We start from the raw sequence: 25,245 nt of genomic DNA on the forward strand, positions 1-25,245 counted from the left end.
TGTACATGTTTCATTCATAGAAACTAGAAAATCTACTATTTGAAAACATATGTGACTGTGAATAATTTTATATACTCGTACATGGAAATTTATGCATTTTCTTGAATTTAAATCTCTTGTATTTGAATCTAGTTAAAGTTTGATCAAATGTTTTTGACTAATTTATATAAATTATGGGAGAAATATTTACAATTTTGAGCAGTTTGGCAAAACAATAATTATGATACAATATATTCTGTAGATTTTCCTCAATTAATAAATTGTAAAATGAATTAATAAAATGATACTTCATGCAAGACTTACTTTTTAATTTTATATGATTCATTTTTAAGATATTTATTTCAAATATCATTCCATAAATTCCTAAAATTTATGCATTTAAAAAAATGACCTAATATTGCTGACTGTATTTTATAATGTTAACATGTAAATAAAAAGAATGGTTTGGTTAGTTATTAAAAAATATATGGAAATTATTAAAAGGAAATTTTAATATGGAAGATTAAAAAAAGTTCGTGTTGATTATATTACCTGGCATGTACATATGTAAATCGAGTTTATATCAAAACAATCTTAAAATCACCTACGCATTTAGAACAAGTTCTTGTTTATATAGTACACGAATAAAATTGTTTTACAACAGATAACAACAAATAAATATTTACTTTAAAATTTTAAATTGTACTCCAAGACCTGTTACGCTATAGTGCCGACATTTTTGCGAATTACTGTACACATTGTTTATAAAACACAATTTGTTATTAATAATTGTATGCACGCAAACGGATATTAGGTATTTGTTGATACATAATTTATATACATATTATTCATACGTCGATTGGTATAATAATAACAAATATAGAATATTAATAAGAAATGTTTTTAGAAAGAAATTATAGAAATTAGATTATTTTCAATAGATGTTTATGGACTGCCTTTGTATTGAAATAATGCTTTCTCATAGTTCACAAAACTGCTTCTAATTTTTAAAGTTCTTTTACTTTGATTTCAATTTGTGGGTAAATAAAAGTTTTAAGTAAGAGATGTATAAATTGAGAATTATTCTTGTATATCATTGTTAATGATTAAAAAGTTTTATTGCGGTTTTGACTGGTATAACTACTATCCGTTGATCACCTTAATTACTTGTGGCTTTATTCGGACTTGGGTAATATTTAGTAGGTGACCTTGTTATATTCGAACTAGTTTTTGTTGTTTATTGCTAATATATATATATATATATATATATATATATATATATATCTGTGTGCGTGTTCGATTTCTTGCTAAGGCAATGCGGTTTACGCATCCCAGACTAAGTCTTTTGCCTGGGTATGTCAAACTCCAATACCACTTTTGCATAATACTGACTAAAATCTCTGCTTAGTGGGCATGACTTCATGGGGGGAAAATTTGAGAATGCTATGATTGTCTCTCTTAATTATTCAGTGAGTGTAGTTAAGTGTATTTCACTTTTTTTTCCGAAGATTGCAATTCTACTAAAACTCCGATGCATATAAAGCAAGCTTAATTTCTACTCTTTGAAGTTACTTTGTTCATAACATATTATTATTATGACTTTGTACCAAGATTTACCTCTTTATTGAATCAATTAAAATGCTTAATTATAATAATAAATATTCGAAACTGAATCCAAGTCGTTTAACATAATTTAATAACTCGGGATCAAATGCCAATGCCATAAGTAAAACGAAAGTATATAAAACACGGGTAAATTTTTTTAATGCTTATCCATCGGTGTGCCAAGAACACTTTCTTCTGGCGTTCACTTTTATTTTTAATTTGATTTGCATATTAAAAACATAAATACTTCCAATATCATATTTTTCGGTGCTTTTCATCGATAGATTTGTTATTTGAAGTTTTAATGGTGCTGGAATATTTATGAACGAGAAGTTGAGAAAACATATTTGTTTTTGATAGTTATAAATCAATAATAAAAACTTGTTATGCAATGTAAAAGGAGTAATCATTATATGAATGCATATATAGAACCAGACGTTTACACATTTTAAATAATTCTTGACAATTAGAGTTTAATTAAAAAACTCTGCTGTTTAGAGAAATACCATTGATTAAGTATAAATTATAATTAAATGACGGTGATTTCATTTGTGAAAAAAGATCATAAAAGTACCATTTACATAAGAGTAAGGATTGTATTTGATTGATAATTTTATGTAGATATAGTTTGAAGTGAAATAAGTTTTAATTATTATTGGACCTGCCTTCGTAAACAATTAATAAAATATTCATTTCGCCATTACAAGTAAAATGTTTTTTGTTTTGAATCATTCGAATCGTCTGCTTTGTTTTCTCAAAAATCTGCATTTTTTGCACTTTCAGCTCTGTATTTGCAAAACTGGACGTGTTTTGCTAAAAACTAATTTTAGCCACGCCTTTCCATCATTATTAGTTGCATCATTAAACATTCAAATCGTATACCTTGTTCTATCAAAAACTTAATTTTCATTTTTCTCACAGTCTCTGCCAAAAAGTAATCAGCACGTCTCCGCTTCAATAGGAATCGAATGTTTAGTGAATAATTCAATATGCAAAACAAATTTTCGATTTTTGGGCGATGCTTATAACTTATCTTACGGAAATTTAAAAAGGCAATAAACTCTAAGTAATTAAGTATCATAAAAACAAAATAAAAGTAATCAAAATTTAAAGGATCTTGCACTACATAATGTGCATACTAGAAGGTAAGTCTTGTTCATAAAAAAGCTGAAGCTAAAGCGGTCAAACATCAGCCACATATCTATACAAATTTCATCTATAAATGCATTTCTCGTGCTTATATAACATTTAGTACATGCTAATGGGCTAGTCATGTTCAATAGACACATATTCTGCCATTTCACTGTGACGGATAAGCTTTAACTCCGCTTTTTGATTAAAAATCTTTCCAACATCTTCGTCTGTAGATAGTGAAAGCGCATCTAGAGTTTATGCGAAATACGTGGTGCCATTCAGCCCACGGTTGGCACGATTGCTGATGGCACTTACCTAGTTATTGCTTTAGAAATTCCGAGCTCTATAATTCATTCTACGATACTTATACTTTCTGCGGTAAACGAGAAAATGATAAAAACTACGAAACATTATAATATATTTTTGTGGTTTCCTAAATTGAAAAGGAACCACAGAACACGCATTGCGTTCTCGTCGGAATTGGGATTAATACCTTTATTAAGCGGTCGCTTCTGACAATGATTAGATACATAGACATACACTCATATACTTTGGACTTACTGCATTATTTATTAAATTAAATTATATAATTGCATCTGCCAAACATATACTGTTAACTGTATCTTATATTAATTTCAGGCACATCTCAGCTGCCTTTTAGTAATAATACTGTGAATTTTTACTTCTATATTATATTTCAATATTATCTAGGCTCAAAATTTCAGCTAAATTCATATTTCAAGTGAATTGATATTTCCAGCAGAAAACAGTTTAAATGTTTTCAATGTCAAACAATAAGTGTTTTTTTTGTAATTTTTGCCATTTATTTCTACAATATTATCATTGATTTATAGTACATAAAATCTTAGAAATTTCCTTCAACAAACTCTAAAAAAAAATATGAAGATCCAAATAATTGTTTAGGAGAAATATCAATTCATACATCCGTATAAAAGAATTTTATATATGATATATGATATATATATATATATATATATATATAAATAAATATATATATATATATATATATATATATATATATATATATATTACCGTATTATATATTTCCATTAACATACCGAAACATGTCAAGTTTTGATGGTTTAATCATAAATTCAAAGCCAATATGCTTAATTTCAACATAGCACGTTTAATTAAATGTTATTTTGCTGGATTGAATGGTATGAAATATTATATAATCCGAAAATTAGTACTCATTGAGCTACATTTTAACATGTGGTACTTTTTCTTTTAAAGAAATAACATGAAAAATTCAAAGCCAATTTGATATCGTGTTATTGAGGTTGAATCGGTATCACTTGAATGTAATTTATTTATATATCAAGTTCAGTGATAAATTATAATAATTGACCAGTGATGAAATACGATATATATATAACCTGTTTAAATCTTCTCTGCATTCTAAATTTTTATTAATTAGTTGCTTCAATTAGAAATTTATATATACTTTCTCAGTTAACACTTAGCACTCTATTTCTATTTATCAAACTAGTTATTTTTTAGTTGCATTTACTCAAGTCTTTAGAAATCGATTTGAAAAACTTATTCCAATTTAAATGCATATTTCAGTTTTACATATACCCATACAGTAAATATTTTATGAAATGTATTAGTAGTTTGCAAAATTATGGAAAGAATAACTTTTTACTAATATGTACTCGTAGTATGTTGAACAGATTTTTATTGATTATATGTTAGTAAGACTTCAATGATTTTTGGCATAACTTATTCCTGATTATGCTCAACTTTTCAGGATTTTTATTTATTTATTTTCGAATGAATTGACTTGGCAAAAAACATATTTTAGTGATTGGAAGTAATTTCATTATTTAGAATATACTTGTTCAGCTTCACAAATCAACTTGTCTGTTGCAAACAAGTATCTTATGCACACACCTTGCAATTTATTCTAGCTTTCACTTTCAATTTAATTTTACGCAAAATTAAAGTAATATATATATATATACATATATATATATATATATATATATATATATATATACATTTATATATATATATATATATATATATATGTAAGTGTGTATATTGAAATTATTATATTTTTGTCAATAATTCAATGACCACGAAAATCTTACTAGTCCCCGCGCCTCATCAAGGCGTGTTTTTACATCAACCGATTTCTTAAAGCTCTTAGCTATATGTAGACTGGATATTTTTAAAGTTCTGGAAAAAATATGAGCTAAAAGTTTCAAATCTGAAAAGTATTTCATAAATTATTTTACTTTATGAATTATTATTAACCTGCTAAATAACATATCTGGTTAGACCGCAGAGCATCGGATTAAGGAAATGCAATTTACGTCCCTCTTCTGATTGATTTAATGTAGAGTAGAAATACATTAACTGACATATGTCAGAAGCTGTCAGATGACATTGTACACGATGCAGTCACGCCTATAAATGCTCACATGTCAAATTAAATATCTTTGCTTGATTGGATATGTTACGATATCATGCGTTTACTAATCGCATTTAACGTGGGATATGTGTTGTATATTTTCAATGGTTGCTTTAACACTTTACTTATCATAAATTAAAATTACAAATTGAGACCTATAAATTGAACTAGATTTTATAATATTTATTATGTCCTCCCGGTCTGTTTAGCAACCACGCCATCGTTCCATTTATATTTTATTATTTAATTACATTTGTTTTTCATTATACTAATTGTATTGTATTTTCTCAGTATTGCTCATTAATATCTCATTAATTATTAGTTAATTTACAAAGATGAGAGAAAGACAAAATTAGGTATAAGTGGCATATTTCCTTAAGGAAAATGGCATATTTCCTTAAAGAAAAAACTTCCCGAAATATATATATATATATAATCGACTCAATAAGAATTGGAATTTAGGCAGCTTAAAAATGGCGTAATTTTTCAAATTACTGAACAATACATTATTCTAAACTATAGTAATATTTTTTAAAAATTAAACGATTTTTTGCAGATCTATAATATTTAACTATAATATTTATAATCATTTATAATAACGATCGATTGATCTTTACCAAAACCTACTCAGCACGATTTCCAACTAATATATTTCAGTTTCTGATTTTTTAAAATTCAAGATTGGCGATTTGCGAAAATGTCAGATGGCATTTAAATATTTTAAATGGGTATAGTCGTTTTCGAGAAAATACTGATGAAAAGTTAAATTTGGCTCACATACACCATTTGTTTTAATATTATGATATTTAATTTCATACAACTGAAATTAATCAAGCCTAATTTTCCATTAAAACAAATAGTTATTATTGCTAATCGATAGCTTTATAATTTATTAAATAATCGACTTATTTCGTTTATCTATTAATAAATAAATTGATCCATTTGAAGGAGAAATTATAGCAATTTCCAATCATTTAAATTTCTCTCTTCATATTATGGAGCAGTTTCAACGACTTGGTTTTGATAATTCAATTAGAGAAATCAAGATGTATCATATTAGTTCAAGTTTTTCAACCAATTGAGAATAAAATTGCTATTGATCGTTAATAAACTGACTGCGGAGTGTAAATTCAATATTAATAATATAATTGATTCATTTAATAAGTATTTAAATTCTATCGGATTATTTATGATGAATCTGGTCAAGAAAGAATGAAGTTTGAAAAAGACTCCACCATTATAAAGCTTTCTAATTGATAAGAAAACTTAAATATAAGACATTGGACTAGAATTACTTGATTAAGTTATTCAGTTAAATTGTTTTATTAGTGTTGTCAAGTAGAGTTACATTTAATCAATTCATTTATTTACAAGATCTGAACCTGACATGAATCCTAGCGTAAATTCTCATCCCGTTTATGCTAAATTTCTGATCACATTTACTAACAAACCGCGCCGTACGCACATGCAAAACGGAATATATCGAATTTGAATTAATTACACATGTCAAGTGATATTTGCACAGACAATCTAAACACACAGACGAATTTCTGTCGTGTACTAGAATCAGATACAATAGGTATATCATACCTGATATTACGAACACTGAAGTGTTGATTTCCACAACGTATTGTTGTTAGTAGTTGATCATGAAGGTATTCTAATTTACTTCCCTACATGATGCTTTTACCAAATTAGTTACTATTGCTACAAGCAAATTAATCAAACATTGATAACTCAATAAACCGGCTGTTCTGAACTGTTTTACGAAAATAATAATCAAAAACTTCCTACACTGATGTCCAACCACAGAATTTTAATTAATTGCACAAGCCAAGTGAAAATGAAATGCAAATTTTATCATTTTTATCATTTTTCAAACACAAGATCTGATCTGTCTCAAGTCCAAGTAATAACTCAATTTCAAGTTACTATAAAAATAAGATACAATTAAAATAATATTCAGTTTTATGAAAATTTGTGTGGTTCAAGTATTCAATTTGCATATTCTGCTTTTTAGTCATAATGTATTTGAATAGTAAAACAAGTAGATTACAAAAAAACATATAAAAGTTATAACAACTGTATATGGTCATAATAGATAACCTATACTAATTTTGAGATAGGCTCCAATACGAGAAATAAAAAGTATGTTCGTTTGAACAAGTTTTCATTATATCTGATTTTGGGATAGGATCCGTGGGGTGAAATATAAAGTATGTTTGTTTGAACAAGTTTCCATCATTGCATTGAGTCAGACCTATATTAACATATGTTGAAAAATCTAACTTAACTAATAATAAGACAAAATACGAAAAAGAAAAGTAGAGGAAACTTCAATACAAGGAAAAAAATACAAAGGTTTTTGTTAACTTTTTTTTATTATATATTATTATAATATATTCAGAAGCGTTGTTTAAATTATCATGTTCTGATTTATTACATATTTCAAACAATAAAAATCCTTATGAATCATTTTGGTGTCATGGGCGTGTGGACGGTTGTGACAATCGCTCTTTTTTTGTAAATTTTGATTTTGTGACTGATCCATCGTATTTATGGATAGTATTTTGATATTTCCAAATTGGCCAAAATGATCTAAGTACTATTTAATTTACTTCATGTATGTATTGGTATTACATTTTATTTATCAATATTATTTAGGAAGCATATACTTTTTTAAGAAATGGAACGATTACAATTCATAACTCAACAATTTAATCAAACAGTAAATAATTACTATATATAGTAATATGTAACATGTAACGTATCATGTCTCACGTCTACAAAGATGATAAATAAAAAAAAGGGTAATACTTTATTAAGGCAGCTTTTACCTAATCCTTTAACTTTTCATGTGATTCAATTAAGAAATTCTTCTTCTGTGTTGTTTTTACGCCAAAACTTGTACTGAACTGTTTGTTCCATTCTTAAAGTATTTAATTCGAGTAATGTTTCCAAACGAACAAAGTTTCACGCGCAAAGATCGCAATCTCAGGTTTATGGCATCTTCACCGTGATATAAATCAAATGTTTTACAATTTTATGCTCATTATAAAATAAGTTCTAGAAAAACGGCAATAACTTAGGGATGGTACTTTAATTTTCTTTGGCCTTTGCAAAAAATATGCGTTAGTGTGAATTGCTCCTCGGTAAAGGGATTTTGAAGTTAGCGTTGAAGTTAAATTTATGATTATGAATTGTAAATCATGAATAATAGGTCAAAGTGCTCAGACTTTTACTGCTGTTTTGATTATATTAAAATTTATGAGTTTATTTGGATTAAATTCAATGGCGTACACAATTTACATTCGAAATACCTAGTACATTGCGATCTGTTACTGAACAGTGGTTGGAATCAAAAAGATAATTCTGATTAGAGATATTATTTAAATTATCGGAATATGATAAACAATCACATTTAATATTATAATTAAAGTTAATAGTTTATTTTTGAGCTCTACAAATATATATAATTTAAATACCGTTTCTAAACTAATGTATTTTACGAAATACAAACATATATTTTTGCTGTTTCATATAACTTTTTTTTAACATAATTCTCATAGTGCTTCACATTTTTTATGCTATTTCACGATATTCTGTGCTTGCTTGTAAATAAGTGGTTAGAGCAACGGGTTTTGAATCAGTTGACCAAGATTATTCTATGCATGCAGCCTGATTTCAAGTAGTAGGTTATACTTAGAAGTATAGATAACAATATGTTTCTACGTGCAAATAGCCTTTACCCGATTTTACTGGATCAAAAAAAATCATTACTATTAGAGAAGTTGTGATATTAAAAGGGATCACATAGAGATGGAACAGCTGTTCAAAATAATTGAAAAAAAAAATAATAAAAAAATATTAACCTGATCAATATATGATGCTGATGCTAATTTGATATTTTATTTTATTTTTTTGATACTAATATGGTGTTTACTAAAATTGGCAACAACTCTAAACGCACGATCCAAGGATTGTTGAGAGTAGTGTTGAAAAATACTGATTTATAATCTCAATTAATCATTTACAATTTAAATGAAATCATCAGCTTGATTTATCTGAAATATGTCATGGACTATTATTACAAGGAAATCACTGATCCCTGTGAAATATGTGCAGAAATACCTTAGCAAAACACGTGTCGATGCGGTTATACAACTTTCATTTCATTCGCTAAATCGCCTCAGGGCTTAAGGTGTTTACAGACTATAGGACACTGCATTGTTTAAGGTGACGGGGTTGATGTTCTCCGAGGAAAATTTTAATATTTTATGAATTTATCTCTCAACAGAAAGTGTTAAAAATCAAATCAAACAGTTTGCTATGCACCGATAAAGTTTAGTTCTTGCCACTGCTTGATTTGATTTTGTTCAAAAACTGTATGTGCTTCGAATTCACTTTTCTGTTAAAGCTAACTTATAACAATATTGATTCCAGGCCTTAAGGTGAAGATGAAAGTTGCATAATTTTACTATAGGCTTCTACATAAGTTAATATTTTTTTTCGAAACCTGGTTAGTGATCCATTGTTAGTAGTAATGATGAAAATGGATCTTTTAGTTTTTCAGAAATTTCGGGATTCACACGCAAAAGTTACTAATGAAGCTACTTAATTTCTACACTTTTTCACCGAAAACAAATATTGTTATAACTTGATTTTTTCCTTCATTTTTTCTCTTAATTTTTATTTCATAATTAAGTATAAATCAGGAGGACTTTTTCTATTAATCTGTAATTATTGACTCTTTTTTCACCAGTTTAAAAATTTGATTTAAAGCTGTAAATAACTAATTTTTTTTTATTATTATTAATTAATAAACAGCAATCAAAATTACATAAAATTTTATAAGCTATTCTGCTATGGTTTAACAACCAAATATATATGTATATAATAATTGAAATAATAATATAAATAATAATGATAACAGTAATAATAAGAATAATAATAATGAGAATGATAATATAGATAACTAATAGCTTATAATTTTTGTTGCAATGTTTCTCGACAAAATGCTTTGTCTTTTGAAATGAATATGCTTTTGCAAGATTTCTTTGGGTATTCTGTTTAATGTTTATATTATTTTAAATTTGAATAATTCATTAATTGTAAGATTCAAAGATTGCATTTATGTAATTTCCAAGAAAAATACTGATGCATATTTTTATTAGAAAACTAAATATTTATTAAGTATTTCACAAGTTTTAAATTAAGAAATGATATTATGAGATATAAATAAGGAAATCTACAGCTGATTTCTTATATTTTATTATACATAACTAATCTAATTATTAAAAATTTAAGATATTATTTAAAATAATCTCTAATAACTTCACCAGATGATAGACCATTGCATTGTTGAAAAGTTTTTCTATTATACGCTTCCTGGTTTTTAATTAATAGAGAAAGTTAATACTCAATGTCTAGTTTTATAATGTGCTTGATTAATATGCAAGCGAGCGAATTTATTGCTTATTATGATAATGAAATTATTGTAGCTGAGAAAATTCAATACGTTTCAGTAACAATATTCTTTTATCCAAATTAATGTCAGAAATCAATTATTTTAATGAAAAACATAAACAATATAATATTTCTGAGTAGATGTAGTTAATCGATAGTCGCTTTTTTAATTCGCAAAAGTGCATATAAAACATTTTGCTCGAAAATTTGCATAATGCAACTAAAATAATTTGTAATCCAGATTTTATCTAGTGCCAAATGGGTATTTAATATGTAATACTTGTTTGGCAATAGTTTCATATCCAAATACCTGTGCCAGTGTAATTCGTTGGTGAACGAATATTGTTATCTGGTAAATCCTTTAGTGTAATATAATGTCGCACTAAAAGCGGTTTTCGGCATTATATGCCATTTCCGCGGATATAAAATGACCATTAAAATCCCCGGATGATTTATATAATCACACAAAACTGTGGGAACAGTTCTATAAATAAATTTTAGTGGTTTTGCAAATACTTCCTATTTAAAATTTATATTCGAAGCACTAAAAGATTGTACCATATTATTTCTTTCATATAAGTAATTTTTATCTATACTTAACTATAGATTTCAAAATATATTTTTTCAATAAAACTTGTTGGAATATTCCATATTCAGAAAGTACCAAAATAATGTAAGATTTAAAATCGATCGCTATTAATTATTACAAAATTCAACATTCCCTCATATATTTCAACAATCTTTCAAAGATTACAATCGTTTTTATCGTTCCACAATAATTTATATCTTTTGTATATAAGTTTCATAATATATCCTACAGATATAACCTATCAATATCAGCGCAAGAATTTAGCTTCTGTATACAATCACTCGATTGATTATTATTATTAACTTTACATCATCCATCAATAAACGTCAAAGATTTGTACATTACGATTCATCATACACTTGACCTGTTTGAAATTATTCGAAAAAAAAAACTTTCACTGTTGATGTCTTCATGAGAACGGTTCCACAAGGCACCGTAATTTAAATTTAATTATATTATTTGTAGATGTAATTTAATTATTAGATTTTGTTCATAAAGCAATTATTGTGGATATTACAATAACAAATTTCTATTTCTTTTCAGAATTGGGTCTGCATCGTTGGCTGGTTCATATAGAGTTCTTTGTGAAAGAATGTGCTTTTGCCGTACATATAAAAATTTATCTAGAGATTTTTTATAATGTAAAATAATCTTTAAACGCCGGTCGTTAAAGATAATTTTTATACAAATTTTAAAATAGAATTCGTGATAATTTTAGCACAATTATCTATTTTTATAGTTGTTAATTCGTGTACAGTGAATTTTATATTATAAAAGACGCCTGCTTAGGAGTGAGGATGGAGACAGAGGAAGTTACAAAACTTGTCGATGGGATATACAAGGTAAGAATTATTTTATTGCTATTATTTTCTACTGTATTATTATTTTTCTTTCATTATTTGTAAAAATATTTACTGACTAACTACAAATGTTGATGTAATAGTGCGAAGACTCACGATTCCATGAGAATTGCGTCTTCATAGCATTGTTTTTCTGACGTAATGCAATCAGTGCGTGACCGTTGGCACTATCTTTTGTGATTAATATACCATAAAAAATTATAAATTGAACACACGAATTTTTATTGTGTTCAGCAATGACAGCCATTTAATAACTTATTCTCGCCAGACGTGAGATATCATACAAAATGCACATCCATCACTTTCAACGTGATCTTGACCGAAATTCTAATGATTGAAACGAAATCTTTTTGATTGATTTTATTTGGATTGCTGTATGTGATTGCAATTATTCATACTTGAAGTCTGGTAATTTGTGAAATTATTTTATGCAAATTTATCGAATTCCAAACTCTTGTTTTGGTAACTTGAATGATTTATCTCAATATGTAATAAAATTAAAATAGTTAACATCATTAACAAAACAAATGAGTTTAAATATAAATTGTGAGTGTATTATATATAATGCATATTTGATACAAGTTTCCAAAGACAAAAGTGAAATTTTCGTTTCATGTAATAACCATCCAATCCTCAATTGCATATAAATAATTGCTTAATCATTCAAATCCCAATTACAAATATTTCTAATGGACCCGTATATATGCCACAAACAATAAACCTTGTATTGCACAGATGTATCAGTAATTGCAAATCTAGATAGACATCTTCATAAAACCGTCAAAGGTTATACGGTCTCCATTACCGACCTTTGTACATATAGCAATATTTTTTCTGTTTAATTATTGAACACGACATTTCTAAAATTAATTTTTCGTGTACAATCCTCATGCTGTGTGAGAATACTCATTTGGAAATGGAATTCCGATGGAGAAGGCTTTATGAATTGAAATAAAAAATGCAACCGCGATTGGCAGTAATAAGACCACAGTTTGAATTTTAGAGGACAGTTTAACTTTCTTGAAGCGTTGCCATAACAACGCAATGTTACGGACCATTTTATCGGAGAATTGGCCCTTAAATCATATCTTCCTAATCTTATATTTCAATCACATAAATAAAATTGATTATCAAATTGAGCTACCATTTCAGCATCTGAAAAATCAATGTAGTTTATATCCAACAATTCAACATATTTCCTGTCACCTAAAAACCACCCCGAATCATTCAATTACCCAATATATATTATTTAATTTTTCCCCAACCTATTTACATTTATGTTTGTGCTGAAATATATGCCCATAAATATTTTTACGCACAACCAACGAAGGAAGATTAAAATTTATTGAGTGTGAATCTAAAAGGGCGTCAAGATAAGAGATATAAGAATTAATTGACCATAAATAACAATAATAAACGTATAATGTGACACGCCTGTATTACTATGTAACCGTAGAACAAAATATAATATTCCCAAAGACGAAAAAAAGTAATTTTCCATATGAGCGGATTCTCGGCTTCTCTATCCGGCGAAGAACGTTCGCAATTTATGCCTTGAAGGGAAGATGGCTCGGTTTGTTTTTTTTTTACTCAGTCACACATCGAATGAACAATTGCGATATTTTCTCACGACGTATAAATCATAAAAAAGTAAATTATTTGTAAATTATCGTCGTATTAGGTAATTTGAGGTGTTCAAATATATAGCGGTGAGGAGTCATCACGATATGATAATAAAAATAATTTTAGTACACTATACCTGTTAGAAGGCATCTAGATTATGTTCCATGCAAAAATTGATATTATCTTTAAACTTGCTTTAATATAATTTTATCTTCAAAGGAAAACGAATAATGATTAATTCGGAATACACCTAAAGACATTGATTTTTTTAACTTATTAGGCATAATATTAGAATTTTCATTACATTTTTTAATGTGATCATATCTAAGAAAACTTCCAAAATTATGTGATGTCAAATTTTGATAACAATGCCAGCTATCACTCAAAAAGCTCTTCCTATAGTTCTTCAAGTTCTTCAATGTATCGAATTGGACAGTATATATAATATTATAAACCTTATTATAAGTAATATATCTAATTTATAATCAATATTGTATTCATCACGTATCTTGTTAGCGTATATAGTCTTTGCCTATTGTTTTTTACATAAAAATATCGCAGAATTAAGTTCAATGAAAAATAGCGTAACCGCAGAATTAAGTTAAATAGAAAAATTCCGTATTTCTACATCGATTTTGATAAATCTATATATGTACTGGATAATATTTCTCATTTATATTCATATGCAAATACATTGCAACTGTTTTCAACAAGAACCTGATATTTTATGAACCAGAATATTAACATCTCAAAATGGTAGCGCCAGTGAGACGTTATTTATTGGAAGTACATTTGCATTTTGCTTCTATATTTGTAACACTATTAATAAAGTTTTCAAGTAATTATTAATATAAGATATCAATATAGAAAAACTAAAAATTGAATAAACTCTCTGATATCTGCAATTATTGCAATATTCTGATATCTGCAATTATATTATTCGAGTTGATCAACAAAAATTCTAATTTTCATGGTTTTTACAATTTCTAAGTGGGTGATTGGGTAGTTAAATAAAACTTAAGTTTTTAGCTAAAAAAACGTTCTGTAAGCATTTAGGTTCAGAAACTTGGACAAAAACTTGGGACGCAATTAATTAAGAACTTAGCGTCTTGGATTTTCTGTCAAAAGCAAACGAATTTGAAATAATTTTGAAATTTCAAATAAACATATATTCTATACCAATCTCATGAAATACCAAGCATAAATATTTACTTTCATTAGTGATTGTCGAACTCTCCTTATCTTTTATTAATCTTAATATTAATGGAGTTCGACATATCTGTTACGATTGGTAATACTATTTATTTAAATACAATATATCTTAGGTTTAATCTGTTTGACATTCCACAATACAAATGATATAAACATTATATATTATGAAAGAGATTTTATTCAAATGTAAATTCAAATACTTAATTCAAAACGCTTGTCATTTAATAGACTCGAGAGAACTTAAGAAAAGTTGTTCATATGTTTGTAATATTAATCATTACCAGTTTTGACTACCACTTTTAGTTTATGAATGTGTTTGTATTTCGCAAAATGCCATGAGATATATTGAACGTTGTCGAAGCTTTTTTCATTTAACACAATTTCAAAATGTTTCTGATAAAACATATTAGAAATTTACTTCGTTTTTTAAATGCCATTGTTCATTTTCACCTAGTTCCATGGTCTTTAACACCCAAGCAATTAGAAAGCTATCAATAGCATGTTTTAGCATTGTTAATCAGAACTTTAACAATGGTTGAAAGCAAAAAATCAACTTCATGCTTAATTTACAATCGATGTCAAGTTTAATGCTACTAAAAAGCCCCGGTTAAAGTGTTACTGATCATTGTTCCAGTTCTTGTATAATTGTTCAATTATCAAGTTAGTAAAGAATTATAGAGATAATAAATATATGCCCTCCAGCATACCCGCTAATTGCACTAAGAGATTCATTGAGTTATAGATAATATTGATACTGTTTCACAAATTTTCATTTTAATTAATTTTAAAATATTGAAATTTTGTAGCACGCCTCAAAATAAAATTAAAGTCTTAGTATTATCCTAGTTTTTCTAAAATTTATCTTTGTATAATTATTAAATATACAATTTTCAATATTAAATATACTAATTGTATGACATAAAACATCAATATTTGTTTATAAAATTGATCTTTAGGTAAGCAATGCCCAATAGGGGACCAATAGAGTAACATTTTTCATACTTTTTGATATGTTGATAAAGTCTTTGATATGAATATTTAAATTAACTGAGCGTAAATAGCTCAGTCAGTAGCATGCCCGACTAACACACCAAGGATACTCGCTTCCAGACTTGTCACTGACATAGATTTTTTTTTATTATTGATGTAATATTTTCATATCTCAGTCAGGCAGGGGTGTGGGTAATTTATTGGTGAGTTATTTGATTTAAAGATTAAAAGTAGGTAGAATTTGAAATGTTGATTGGGGTTAGAATAGAATTAAAAGTTACAAAAAAATGAAGTTAGTTATAGAGACAAAAATATATAGTATAGGATATATATTATGATACTTAACATAATTTGATCCATTACTTTATCTAAATTTCCTTAAAATAATAGCTGTACTATGGGTATTTTGTTAGGGTAGTTATTAGGGCAGTAGTTCTAGGTGAGCAGAATAAAATGTTTTCTCGACCTATGTTTAAAATGAAGAATATTTTATTTCACTGTCCGATTTATAAGCGCAACATTATCGCGAAGCTAGTGAACGTCAAAAGTGCTCGGTAAAGTCACTTGTTCTTCGAATGATGAAAACTGGTCACGATTCTTATAAGAATATAAATATCTTCAAAGTATTTGTGGAACCTTTAGCTGTGTAGAAACATCTACTAGAGACACATAAATACAACAATTCTATTTCTTATATAAATATACTTTGACGATCGAATCCAAGCCAAGTTCATTACTTTAAAAGCATTTTAATTTTTAGAACTTTTTTGCAATTCCAACAACAGCCTCCAACTGCTATAATAATAGTATCAAATTTCAGTTTATAATATCGCACATACTAATACATATTTTCAAATCTATTTGGTGTAATTTTGCTATAATATTATCTGAAGTACTTCTTTTGAAAATATCTTTCTTGATTTCTAACAATCCACTGCCAAATCTGCAACATAAGAAATATTTTCCAATGAATGCCAAAGGTACAAAAGCGCCAATATCACATTTTAAAATAGACAAGTATAATTTCGATTATATATTTATACTTTGTACTTGTAAATTCTACTCTGACGATTTATGCCAGATATTGCAATTGTTAGATAATAATTGAGATGATAAAACTTATTTTCATATAATTATTTCAAGTTCTAGACTTCTGGTTTTAATGCATAATGATTTTTGCATTACAATTTTTTTAATCATTTAATATATTATTATTATTAATATATGTGAGACACAATTCAAGTTTTAATCGATGAATTATAATTTTGTGCTACAAAACATATGTATTAACTTTATTTACTACGTTATTTTTTCCTCAAAATTATTAATTTGCACATTAACTCGCATTACTACTTCAAATTCATTTGGAAAAACTTTCAAAGTCTATTAATTTTAAAATATAACGAAAATAGTCATTAAAATAGCATTTTTTTGAATAATAAATGAATAAAATAAGTGCAATATAAAAGAATAATATTTGTGTATTACCCATTTCATAAAATTTACGTTAACAAAAATATATTGGAATTTATTTATAAATTTCTAAATGCAATTACGCGCTGATGTAATAGCTTTTAAAATGTTATATCAATGGATAATGCATTTCATATGCAGGCATGATCATTAAATATATTTATATTGAAACATTTTAAATCCATTATATGAAATGATGTTATTTAATTATTTTCCTATTGTATTCTTGTGTACTCATTCTGATTATTTTGAATGTAATATGCGAACAATACTGGACATCACTAAATTATATCAGTTTAATTTTTATCTGAACTAGGAAAGTTGAATTTAATATTTTTTGATAATATCTAGTAAATAAATATTTGATTAAACGAAATCTCCTGCATCTTTTCGTGGCCAGAAAGCTTTCGTAATTTTCAAGTGTAAATCCGAATAAATTATTCCATATTTAATAAAAATATTGATATTATTTCGAATGTAAGTTTTGGAAAGCTATCTTTAATATAAAATTAATAATGAATTTCACTGTGGAAAACAAATCAATAATCTCACTTGTTATGAGCGCAATTCTTCGGAGGCTCAATGACGAAGCAAATGAAAATATTTGCTTTTATTTTATCAGAGAAATATTTTGTTTCGGTTGCTTGTTTTATTTTATGGTTGAATGTTTTCTATACTTCTGTATGCTTTTGTTCTGATAAGCTGCTTATGATTGATACTTTTAGTAATGTGTTCGATAAAAATACATAATATTGAAAAATCATAGAATTGCAGTCTGCATTGAAAATCGGCATTATTAGTTTAGACAGCGAGTTTTTCATAATTGTATTTTTTGGCTAAAAAAGTTGCAGAGAAAATTACAGAATTATGATTCAATATATGAGACTGTTTATTGATTCGCATTCAGAATGAAATACTTTGAATTTATCGATGAAATCCTTTTTTAGTATTTTATTCCAGAAATCTGGGTTATCAATGTATAAAAAAAGAAGCAAAGCGTGTGGAAACTTTGAGTGGCGAATAAAGAGATTTAAATCCGGTTTATTTAATAGCTCTTGTATACCTTCACTTCCTTTGTCTGTCTCTAAATAAGCATTCATTAATGAATGGGGATTTGGATCCGACGATGGATTTTGAAGAATTTGTGCCTTTAAACCCATTAAATCGCATTTTGAAGTGCCGAATTTAGTCCTGATTAAGAAATCGGACGTTTAAAAGTACATTTTATAATAGACATTAAATTATGACTCTCAGCATATAAAGAGGTTAATCAACCTAATTAGCTAATACTCATAATATTACAAACTAATTGGAATAGACATTGCAAGAAGCAATTTAAATAAAATTTTGGAGAAATCTATATTCAATCTGTATTTAGATAGAACCAAATATTTATCCATTATCATACAAAAATTATAGAGAGCATTGGCATGACGCATGATTATATCAAAATCATAATAAAAGTTGATTTTAAGTATAAATTTATGTTGAAAAGATATTAATTATTGGCTTTCTTCTGGTACTTATAAACAAAAACGTACTCTGCTCACTTGAAAATATAGATCAAAAATATGTTTCCAATTTGGAATAGCCCACTTTGAGGCACTGAAGTATAAAATAGCAATAAATAATCTCTCCTACTACTACTCCCTGAATTGAGTTAGAGTTTAACTCAGCTCACAGACCTGCCCCAAGGCGCAGTACTACTCATTATATTTACCAATATATGGTAATTTTTTTTTGTCTATTTAATCTTTATTTCACCGTAGTGAATCTATTATTATTTTATTATTATTGCCAACAAATCAAATCTGAATTCTAAATATTTGTTTTGAACCAATTCCACAGTTACGCGCGCCCGTTATTTTCGATCAAAAATATTTCCACACATTGCAGCCGCCGAAACAATGCAACTATGTGCTGCGTGTACTGCCACTGCTGTGAATATAAATAAATTTGCATTGATCCTATGTATGACAAAACATTTATTCGAATTAATCCGTCAAATGAATACAATGGATTCCGTGTGGCTTATAGGACTGTCACACAAATCCGTGATGCGATTTCATACATCAGGTGTGACCAACGCGGCGATCAATCATAGGAGGATAACTGTAACCAGGAAAGAATTTTGTAGGAAATGCTATGAAAAAAATTTTGGAAACCATTTGGTAAAAATAAATGTAAATTGGCAATCCTATACGAAGGAGGATTACTAAAATCAACGAAGTTTTTTTTTTATAAATGCAATTAAATGAGTTTTTGAAACCATTTGGTGATAATAAATGTTGAACTTAGGAGTCCTATACGAAACTTTTTGGGTCCTGTAATTTATTTGCAGAATTACGTGTTAGAGCAATCGAAATATCAGTTATGGTGTCAAAAACCTTTGACTCATTCTCATACTTCTAGGATCGTTATAGGATAATATATAGGTAACTTGATATAGGATCGATATGATCCCTGAAAATAAATGTTTTAACTGCTCTAGAATAGCTCTAATTCTTATGACTTTTTTATTTGATGCAACAATGTAGGTAAGGGCTATTTTCACTCCGAAAAACTATATTTTAAAGTGAAAACTGTATTGGCGCTACCATCTAAGACGTTATCGTACTTAGAGCCTCTGAATGAAAGCCAATAGCGCACACTTTAAATTGAATTATTTTAGTTTTTTTTTTCAATCTACCTAAAATTATCGGAAGTTAGTGAATATTTATCACTTTCAGATATAAGCCAGCATGCAAACTCCTTAAATAATGTTTTAAAATTTATTATTAAAAGAACAGAAAACAGCATCGACCATAATAGGAAAAGGTTGCCAACTATGTCAAGGGTATAATAGAGCTAGGTCAAAGGAATTTATGGGCTAGAACAAAGAGGGATGCAGATGATCGACGCCTTTTGCAAGTAGAGAAAATATATAGGCTCTTGAAATCCGAAAAACAAAAAAAAAATTATCTACTAGTATTGCAAATTTAAACTAATATGAAACATATTCTTTGTTACTAATTTCTTAACTATTCCATCACAATATTTTGTTATAAACAGTTCTTGTTGTTAAGATTCAGAGATTTTTTTTATTATTTTCTTACTTCTATTGTTATGCTTTTTTGCAGTTCTCGGATTTCAAGAGCCTGTAGCCCTATATATTTTCTCCTTGCAAAAGGCGTCGATCATCTGCATCCCTCTTTGTTCTAGCCCATAAATTCCTTTGACCTAGCTCTATTATACCCTTGACATAGTTGGCAACCTTTTTCTATTAGGGTCGATACTGCTTCCTGCTCTTTTAACAATCAAATTTACAACATTCTATAATGATTAATAGTCAATGGACAATTTCCATCAAATTACTACTGTTAAAATATTAATAGTAAAAGAAATATTGCACAAACTTGTTCTGCGTTTTCTAAAGTACTCACATATTGTGCCATGGGATTAAAATTAGTTCAACAGCTTTGAACAAGCCCTTATTTGTTATACAATTTTTACCTAGCGCACATTTTTAATTACCAATTATGGCCAAGTAGATTTGAAGTATATTTACATATTTTATAAAATTAGTGTATATATTATTTCCATCAAATAATAACGGGTATATATAAAACAAACCAAGTTGGGAACCCGCGAAGTCCATTCCCCACTTAGCCTCGGGCTATCTCTGCAGTACATTTATCTGGACCACATAGTTGACACAGTGCACAAGAGCTTTCACTAACTCACCTTTAAAATCCGCCGATTCATTTTGCTGCATCGTTCCATATCAAGTCATAATTGTAATTTATTTGCAGAATTACGTGTTAAAAAGTTTTTGTACACGTGTGTGGTAAAAGAAATTGAGTTTGAGTAATCGAAATATCATTTGTTATCACACTACCATTTTTGTCGCAAACCATTCATAGACATTTGACTTTTCACATTTAAAATAAAATTAAGCAATTATGTAAATAATACATTTATAAAGTAAATTGCAGATGGATAAGTTATCGATATGAGCCGTGGAAATAACTGTTTTAACTACTCGATTAACCTACAACTTGGAGTAGTCCTAGTAGCTTAATCTGGCCAAATTACTATGGGTACTGCCGCGAGTATATTAACTATTTTGGCACGGAAGCTGTGGTTTATAATTTGCCTGACCACAAGGAAAGTTCAAACCTTTTAAGTTATATGGAAAAACCGCAGAAAAATAACGAGAAAGTGATAAAAATTGAATTGTACCCCAACTCGGAACATAAATCATATTTTAATTCTACCGCATAATCAAAGATACTGTATTAGATATAATCATAAAGTATTATTGTATACGTTGTCCCACCATAGATTTTGGAACCTTACTTCTAAAAGTTAAAGCCACTAGAAATTCTTCTGGATTTGCCCAAAAGAAACTGTTAAGTTTGATTTGAGAGAAACGCCAGTAATATTCATCATCATTACTTTGATGATGATTAAATTCTCAACTCGTTTTCACCTGGGAGAAATTCATTGTTCTCATGACATAATAAATAGTTCAGTGTTGTGACACGTTGATTATTACTAGCAATATGGTGCAATTGTACTTCCGAACGCTGACATAAGTCGAAACGCGAGTACGACGATGTAATTTTCTCATAGCGTAATAATTATACATTTATAAAGATGGTTTTGATTTATTTGAATGTCAAGCTGTATGATATTTTCTCAAGCGTAAATAAAATTGGTCGAATGTATGAAAAAATTAAAATATGAATGTATTGAAGCTTCGCTGTAATACTGATGCAGCTACATCGATGTAAATGAATAACCGTTATAGGGTAGAGTGGGGCAAAAAGGAGCAATTTGACTTTTACCAATTCTACTGTGAAAACCAAATCATATATACAGCAAAACAACATCCTATAACAACAGAACATAATTTATTATCAGAATCTTACGTATCATATCAAAATAGTTTATACTTTTTCCATAAATTTGTATGCTGATTCACACAATTTTTCACTACATTTTCACTTAATAGAATTTTGATCAGATAATCCATATTTAGAATGATTCAAATAAAATGAAATTTTTACTCTATTTCCCAGGTAATAAATCGTAGAATATAGAACACATTTAATATGTGTCACTGACTCTAATTTATCAAATTCTAATGCATTAATCGTATCCTGGTTATAACAAAATGCTATTATAAAATCCACCTTTATGAATATTCATTTAGTTACTCCGGCGACATCAATGGGATATAAAAGGAAAATACCAATAAATAATCAAACATGAATATGCATAGACATAACCGCGGGCCATTCCTAAACGAAAATGAGTCATTTGCCGAAGAACCAATGAGCCGTTCAGGTTAAATGGACATTTAAATTAGGTGTGAATAAAAGGCGTGTATAATAATGGAATGTTGTTTGCTCTTAGAGAATATTATGATTGAAAATATTTGCTTAACACTTCTAAACTGTACAAGATATTCATAAGTGTTTTTGCAAATAAATATCAAACAATGAATTTTTTATGGAATGATCTTATATTTATGTTTGTTTTCTAACACGTAATTTGGTTTAAATAGCTATTATGTGATCATTAGCAATTCATATGTAGATATTTTTAATAAATTTTTCAAAAGTTTTTAAAGATATTGAGCACCTACATCCGCTACTTATATAGGATGAGCAAATTTACCTGAAATCATAAACATTTATAAAATGTTTTTATTTTCAAATTTAATTTAGTTAGGCGAGGCATAAAGGTCCAGTTTGATTTACAGTAATTATACTGTTCAAACCAATCACAGATGAAAACATTTAGAAGTATTTTACGACATAATAGATTTATCATTATTTAACTATTTAAAAAAATAAATTTTATGGGCACTTTTTTACAAAGATCTCGCTGCATATAACCTTGATCTGAACTTTTTTCAGAAATATTTTTCATCAGAGTTAAGTATAAACATCAAATTAATTTATCTCTAGTAATTTTTTTTATATTTTCTTTTAACTTAATTTACTATATGGAGATAATTATGTATATAAAAATATAAATACTTATTTGTATAAAAATATATAAAATATATTGATTATAAAATTTAATGATATGAAAAATGATAAGTGATTTTTTTTTCTGTCCCGATTCCAATTTTGTTAGTGCAAAGGCTTAGTTAGTCATTTTTATCCTAACCACATGTAAGCTCATCTAGGGGATCTATGGAAAAAATAGTTCAATATTACCTAATTAAATAAGGTATACTTAAAATAATATACTTACATGTTATATTCAGGTAAGTAAATGAAAAGTGCTCAAAAATACTACCATTGAAAAAAATCCTTTTTTTATGAATACTGATGCATGGCCATTTATCTCCTGATACCGACGACGTAAGAATTTAGGTGATAGCTGGTCACATATAGTTTGCCTACTACTTTAATATAGCATATTTTATTTATTTATTTATTTATTTATTTATCGTATAGCCCACAGAGTAGCTCCAGGAGGACTTAAAAATACAATTTTAATATACATATTATAATAATACAAATATACTAATATATGATATTAATATTGATAACATAACATAATATAATTCATTACATAACACAAAATAAAAAACTCTTAAAAAAAATCTTAACGGTAAAACTAAATTATATATGATGGAAATAACATATTCGTGGCAAAATATTAAGATTAACTTGTACAGATGGTAATTAATTGTTTTACTGAAGTATTGTGAATATCGATATCTTTATTAATTGAGTTGAAATTAGAGGACATCAGCACTATAGGTGAGTTTAATAAAGCATTAGTCTTAGGAGTAGGATATTTGAAAAACATTTGAGTTCGGGATGAGAGTCTAGGAACGTTAAAGGATAGTTGGTCTAGAATTTGAGGACTAGAATCTATGGCATTATTACATAATTTATACAGGAACAAAATACTATCAGTGAAACGACGTGTTGCAAGAGATGATACGCAGAATGTATTAAGTAAAATATTGTGGTCGAAACCACGTTCAGGATAAATTTTGTGTTTTTTAAAATATAGATATTTTAGAAATTTTCTTTGAACCTTCTCTATCGCATCTGAATTATTGCTATGGTTAGGATACCAAATGATCGATCCATACTCCAGCTTTGAATGTACAATTGCATAGTATGTGCTAATTAGTGACAGGTTAGATTCAAATTTTTTGCAGTTTCTTAATATTATTCCTAGTGATTTTTGCGCCTTGCTACATATGTTAGATATGTGATCTGTAAAAGTCAAACTAGAATCAAATATTATGACTCATCATTAACCTTTTAGAATAAAATCTGCGTCTCAAATGATCATCTCATACCGGTTAAGAAGTAGTGGTTAATTTAGGACTGGTTACAAACTGATCATAATAAGACTTATTACCTTTCTACTTGATTTAGTACTATGAACACCAATATTTTTGTGTATTTATTTATAAATCAGTTCGTCTCCTGTACAACATCGTATTTTATTGCTTACAAAAATGAGACACGAAAAATACAAAGAACAATGCAGACGTTCGGACACGCGCAACATATCATTACATATTCGACGCGCCTATAAAGTTCCATATCAAGGTCCTGCGAACACAGATCCGTTTTAATAAAACTGATATCGATGTTCTGCAGTTGATTCACTCAGCCAGTTAGTAGGATCAAGGAAGACAAAATTATACAGGTACTAATATTCCAAGATTTTTTCTTTGAGATGTAAGGTAACTTCTTTTGCTCTAAGAATAGAAGTATTATACGAGTTATTAACATTTTATGCTCAGGCAATGACAGATATATTCGTTCCATTAATATTAAACGGAAAAAATATAACATACATTTACATTGATGCAAGACTTCTAACATCAAAAAATTGACAATTCATGT

At 27.7% G+C, this 25,245-nt stretch overlaps 1 protein-coding gene across 2 annotated transcripts in view; it reads left to right on the forward strand.

The window, feature by feature from the left end:
- Positions 1-25,245, forward strand: part of LOC113373210 — a 254,079-nt gene that overhangs the window by 10,625 nt on the left and 218,209 nt on the right. For both annotated transcript variants that reach the window (XM_026613514.1, XM_026613515.1), the window contains exon 2: positions 11,757-12,055. In XM_026613514.1, the coding sequence (XP_026469299.1) occupies positions 12,011-12,055 (45 nt within the window). In that variant the 5' untranslated portion in view covers positions 11,757-12,010. The remainder of the gene's footprint in view (positions 1-11,756; positions 12,056-25,245) is intronic.

The sequence above is a fragment of the Ctenocephalides felis genome, unplaced genomic scaffold (assembly GCF_003426905.1).
Source record: "Ctenocephalides felis isolate EL2017-DRISC unplaced genomic scaffold, ASM342690v1 CF-g0.4_SCAFFOLD_01604, whole genome shotgun sequence".
In the NCBI taxonomy this organism is placed as follows: domain Eukaryota; kingdom Metazoa; phylum Arthropoda; class Insecta; order Siphonaptera; family Pulicidae; genus Ctenocephalides; species Ctenocephalides felis.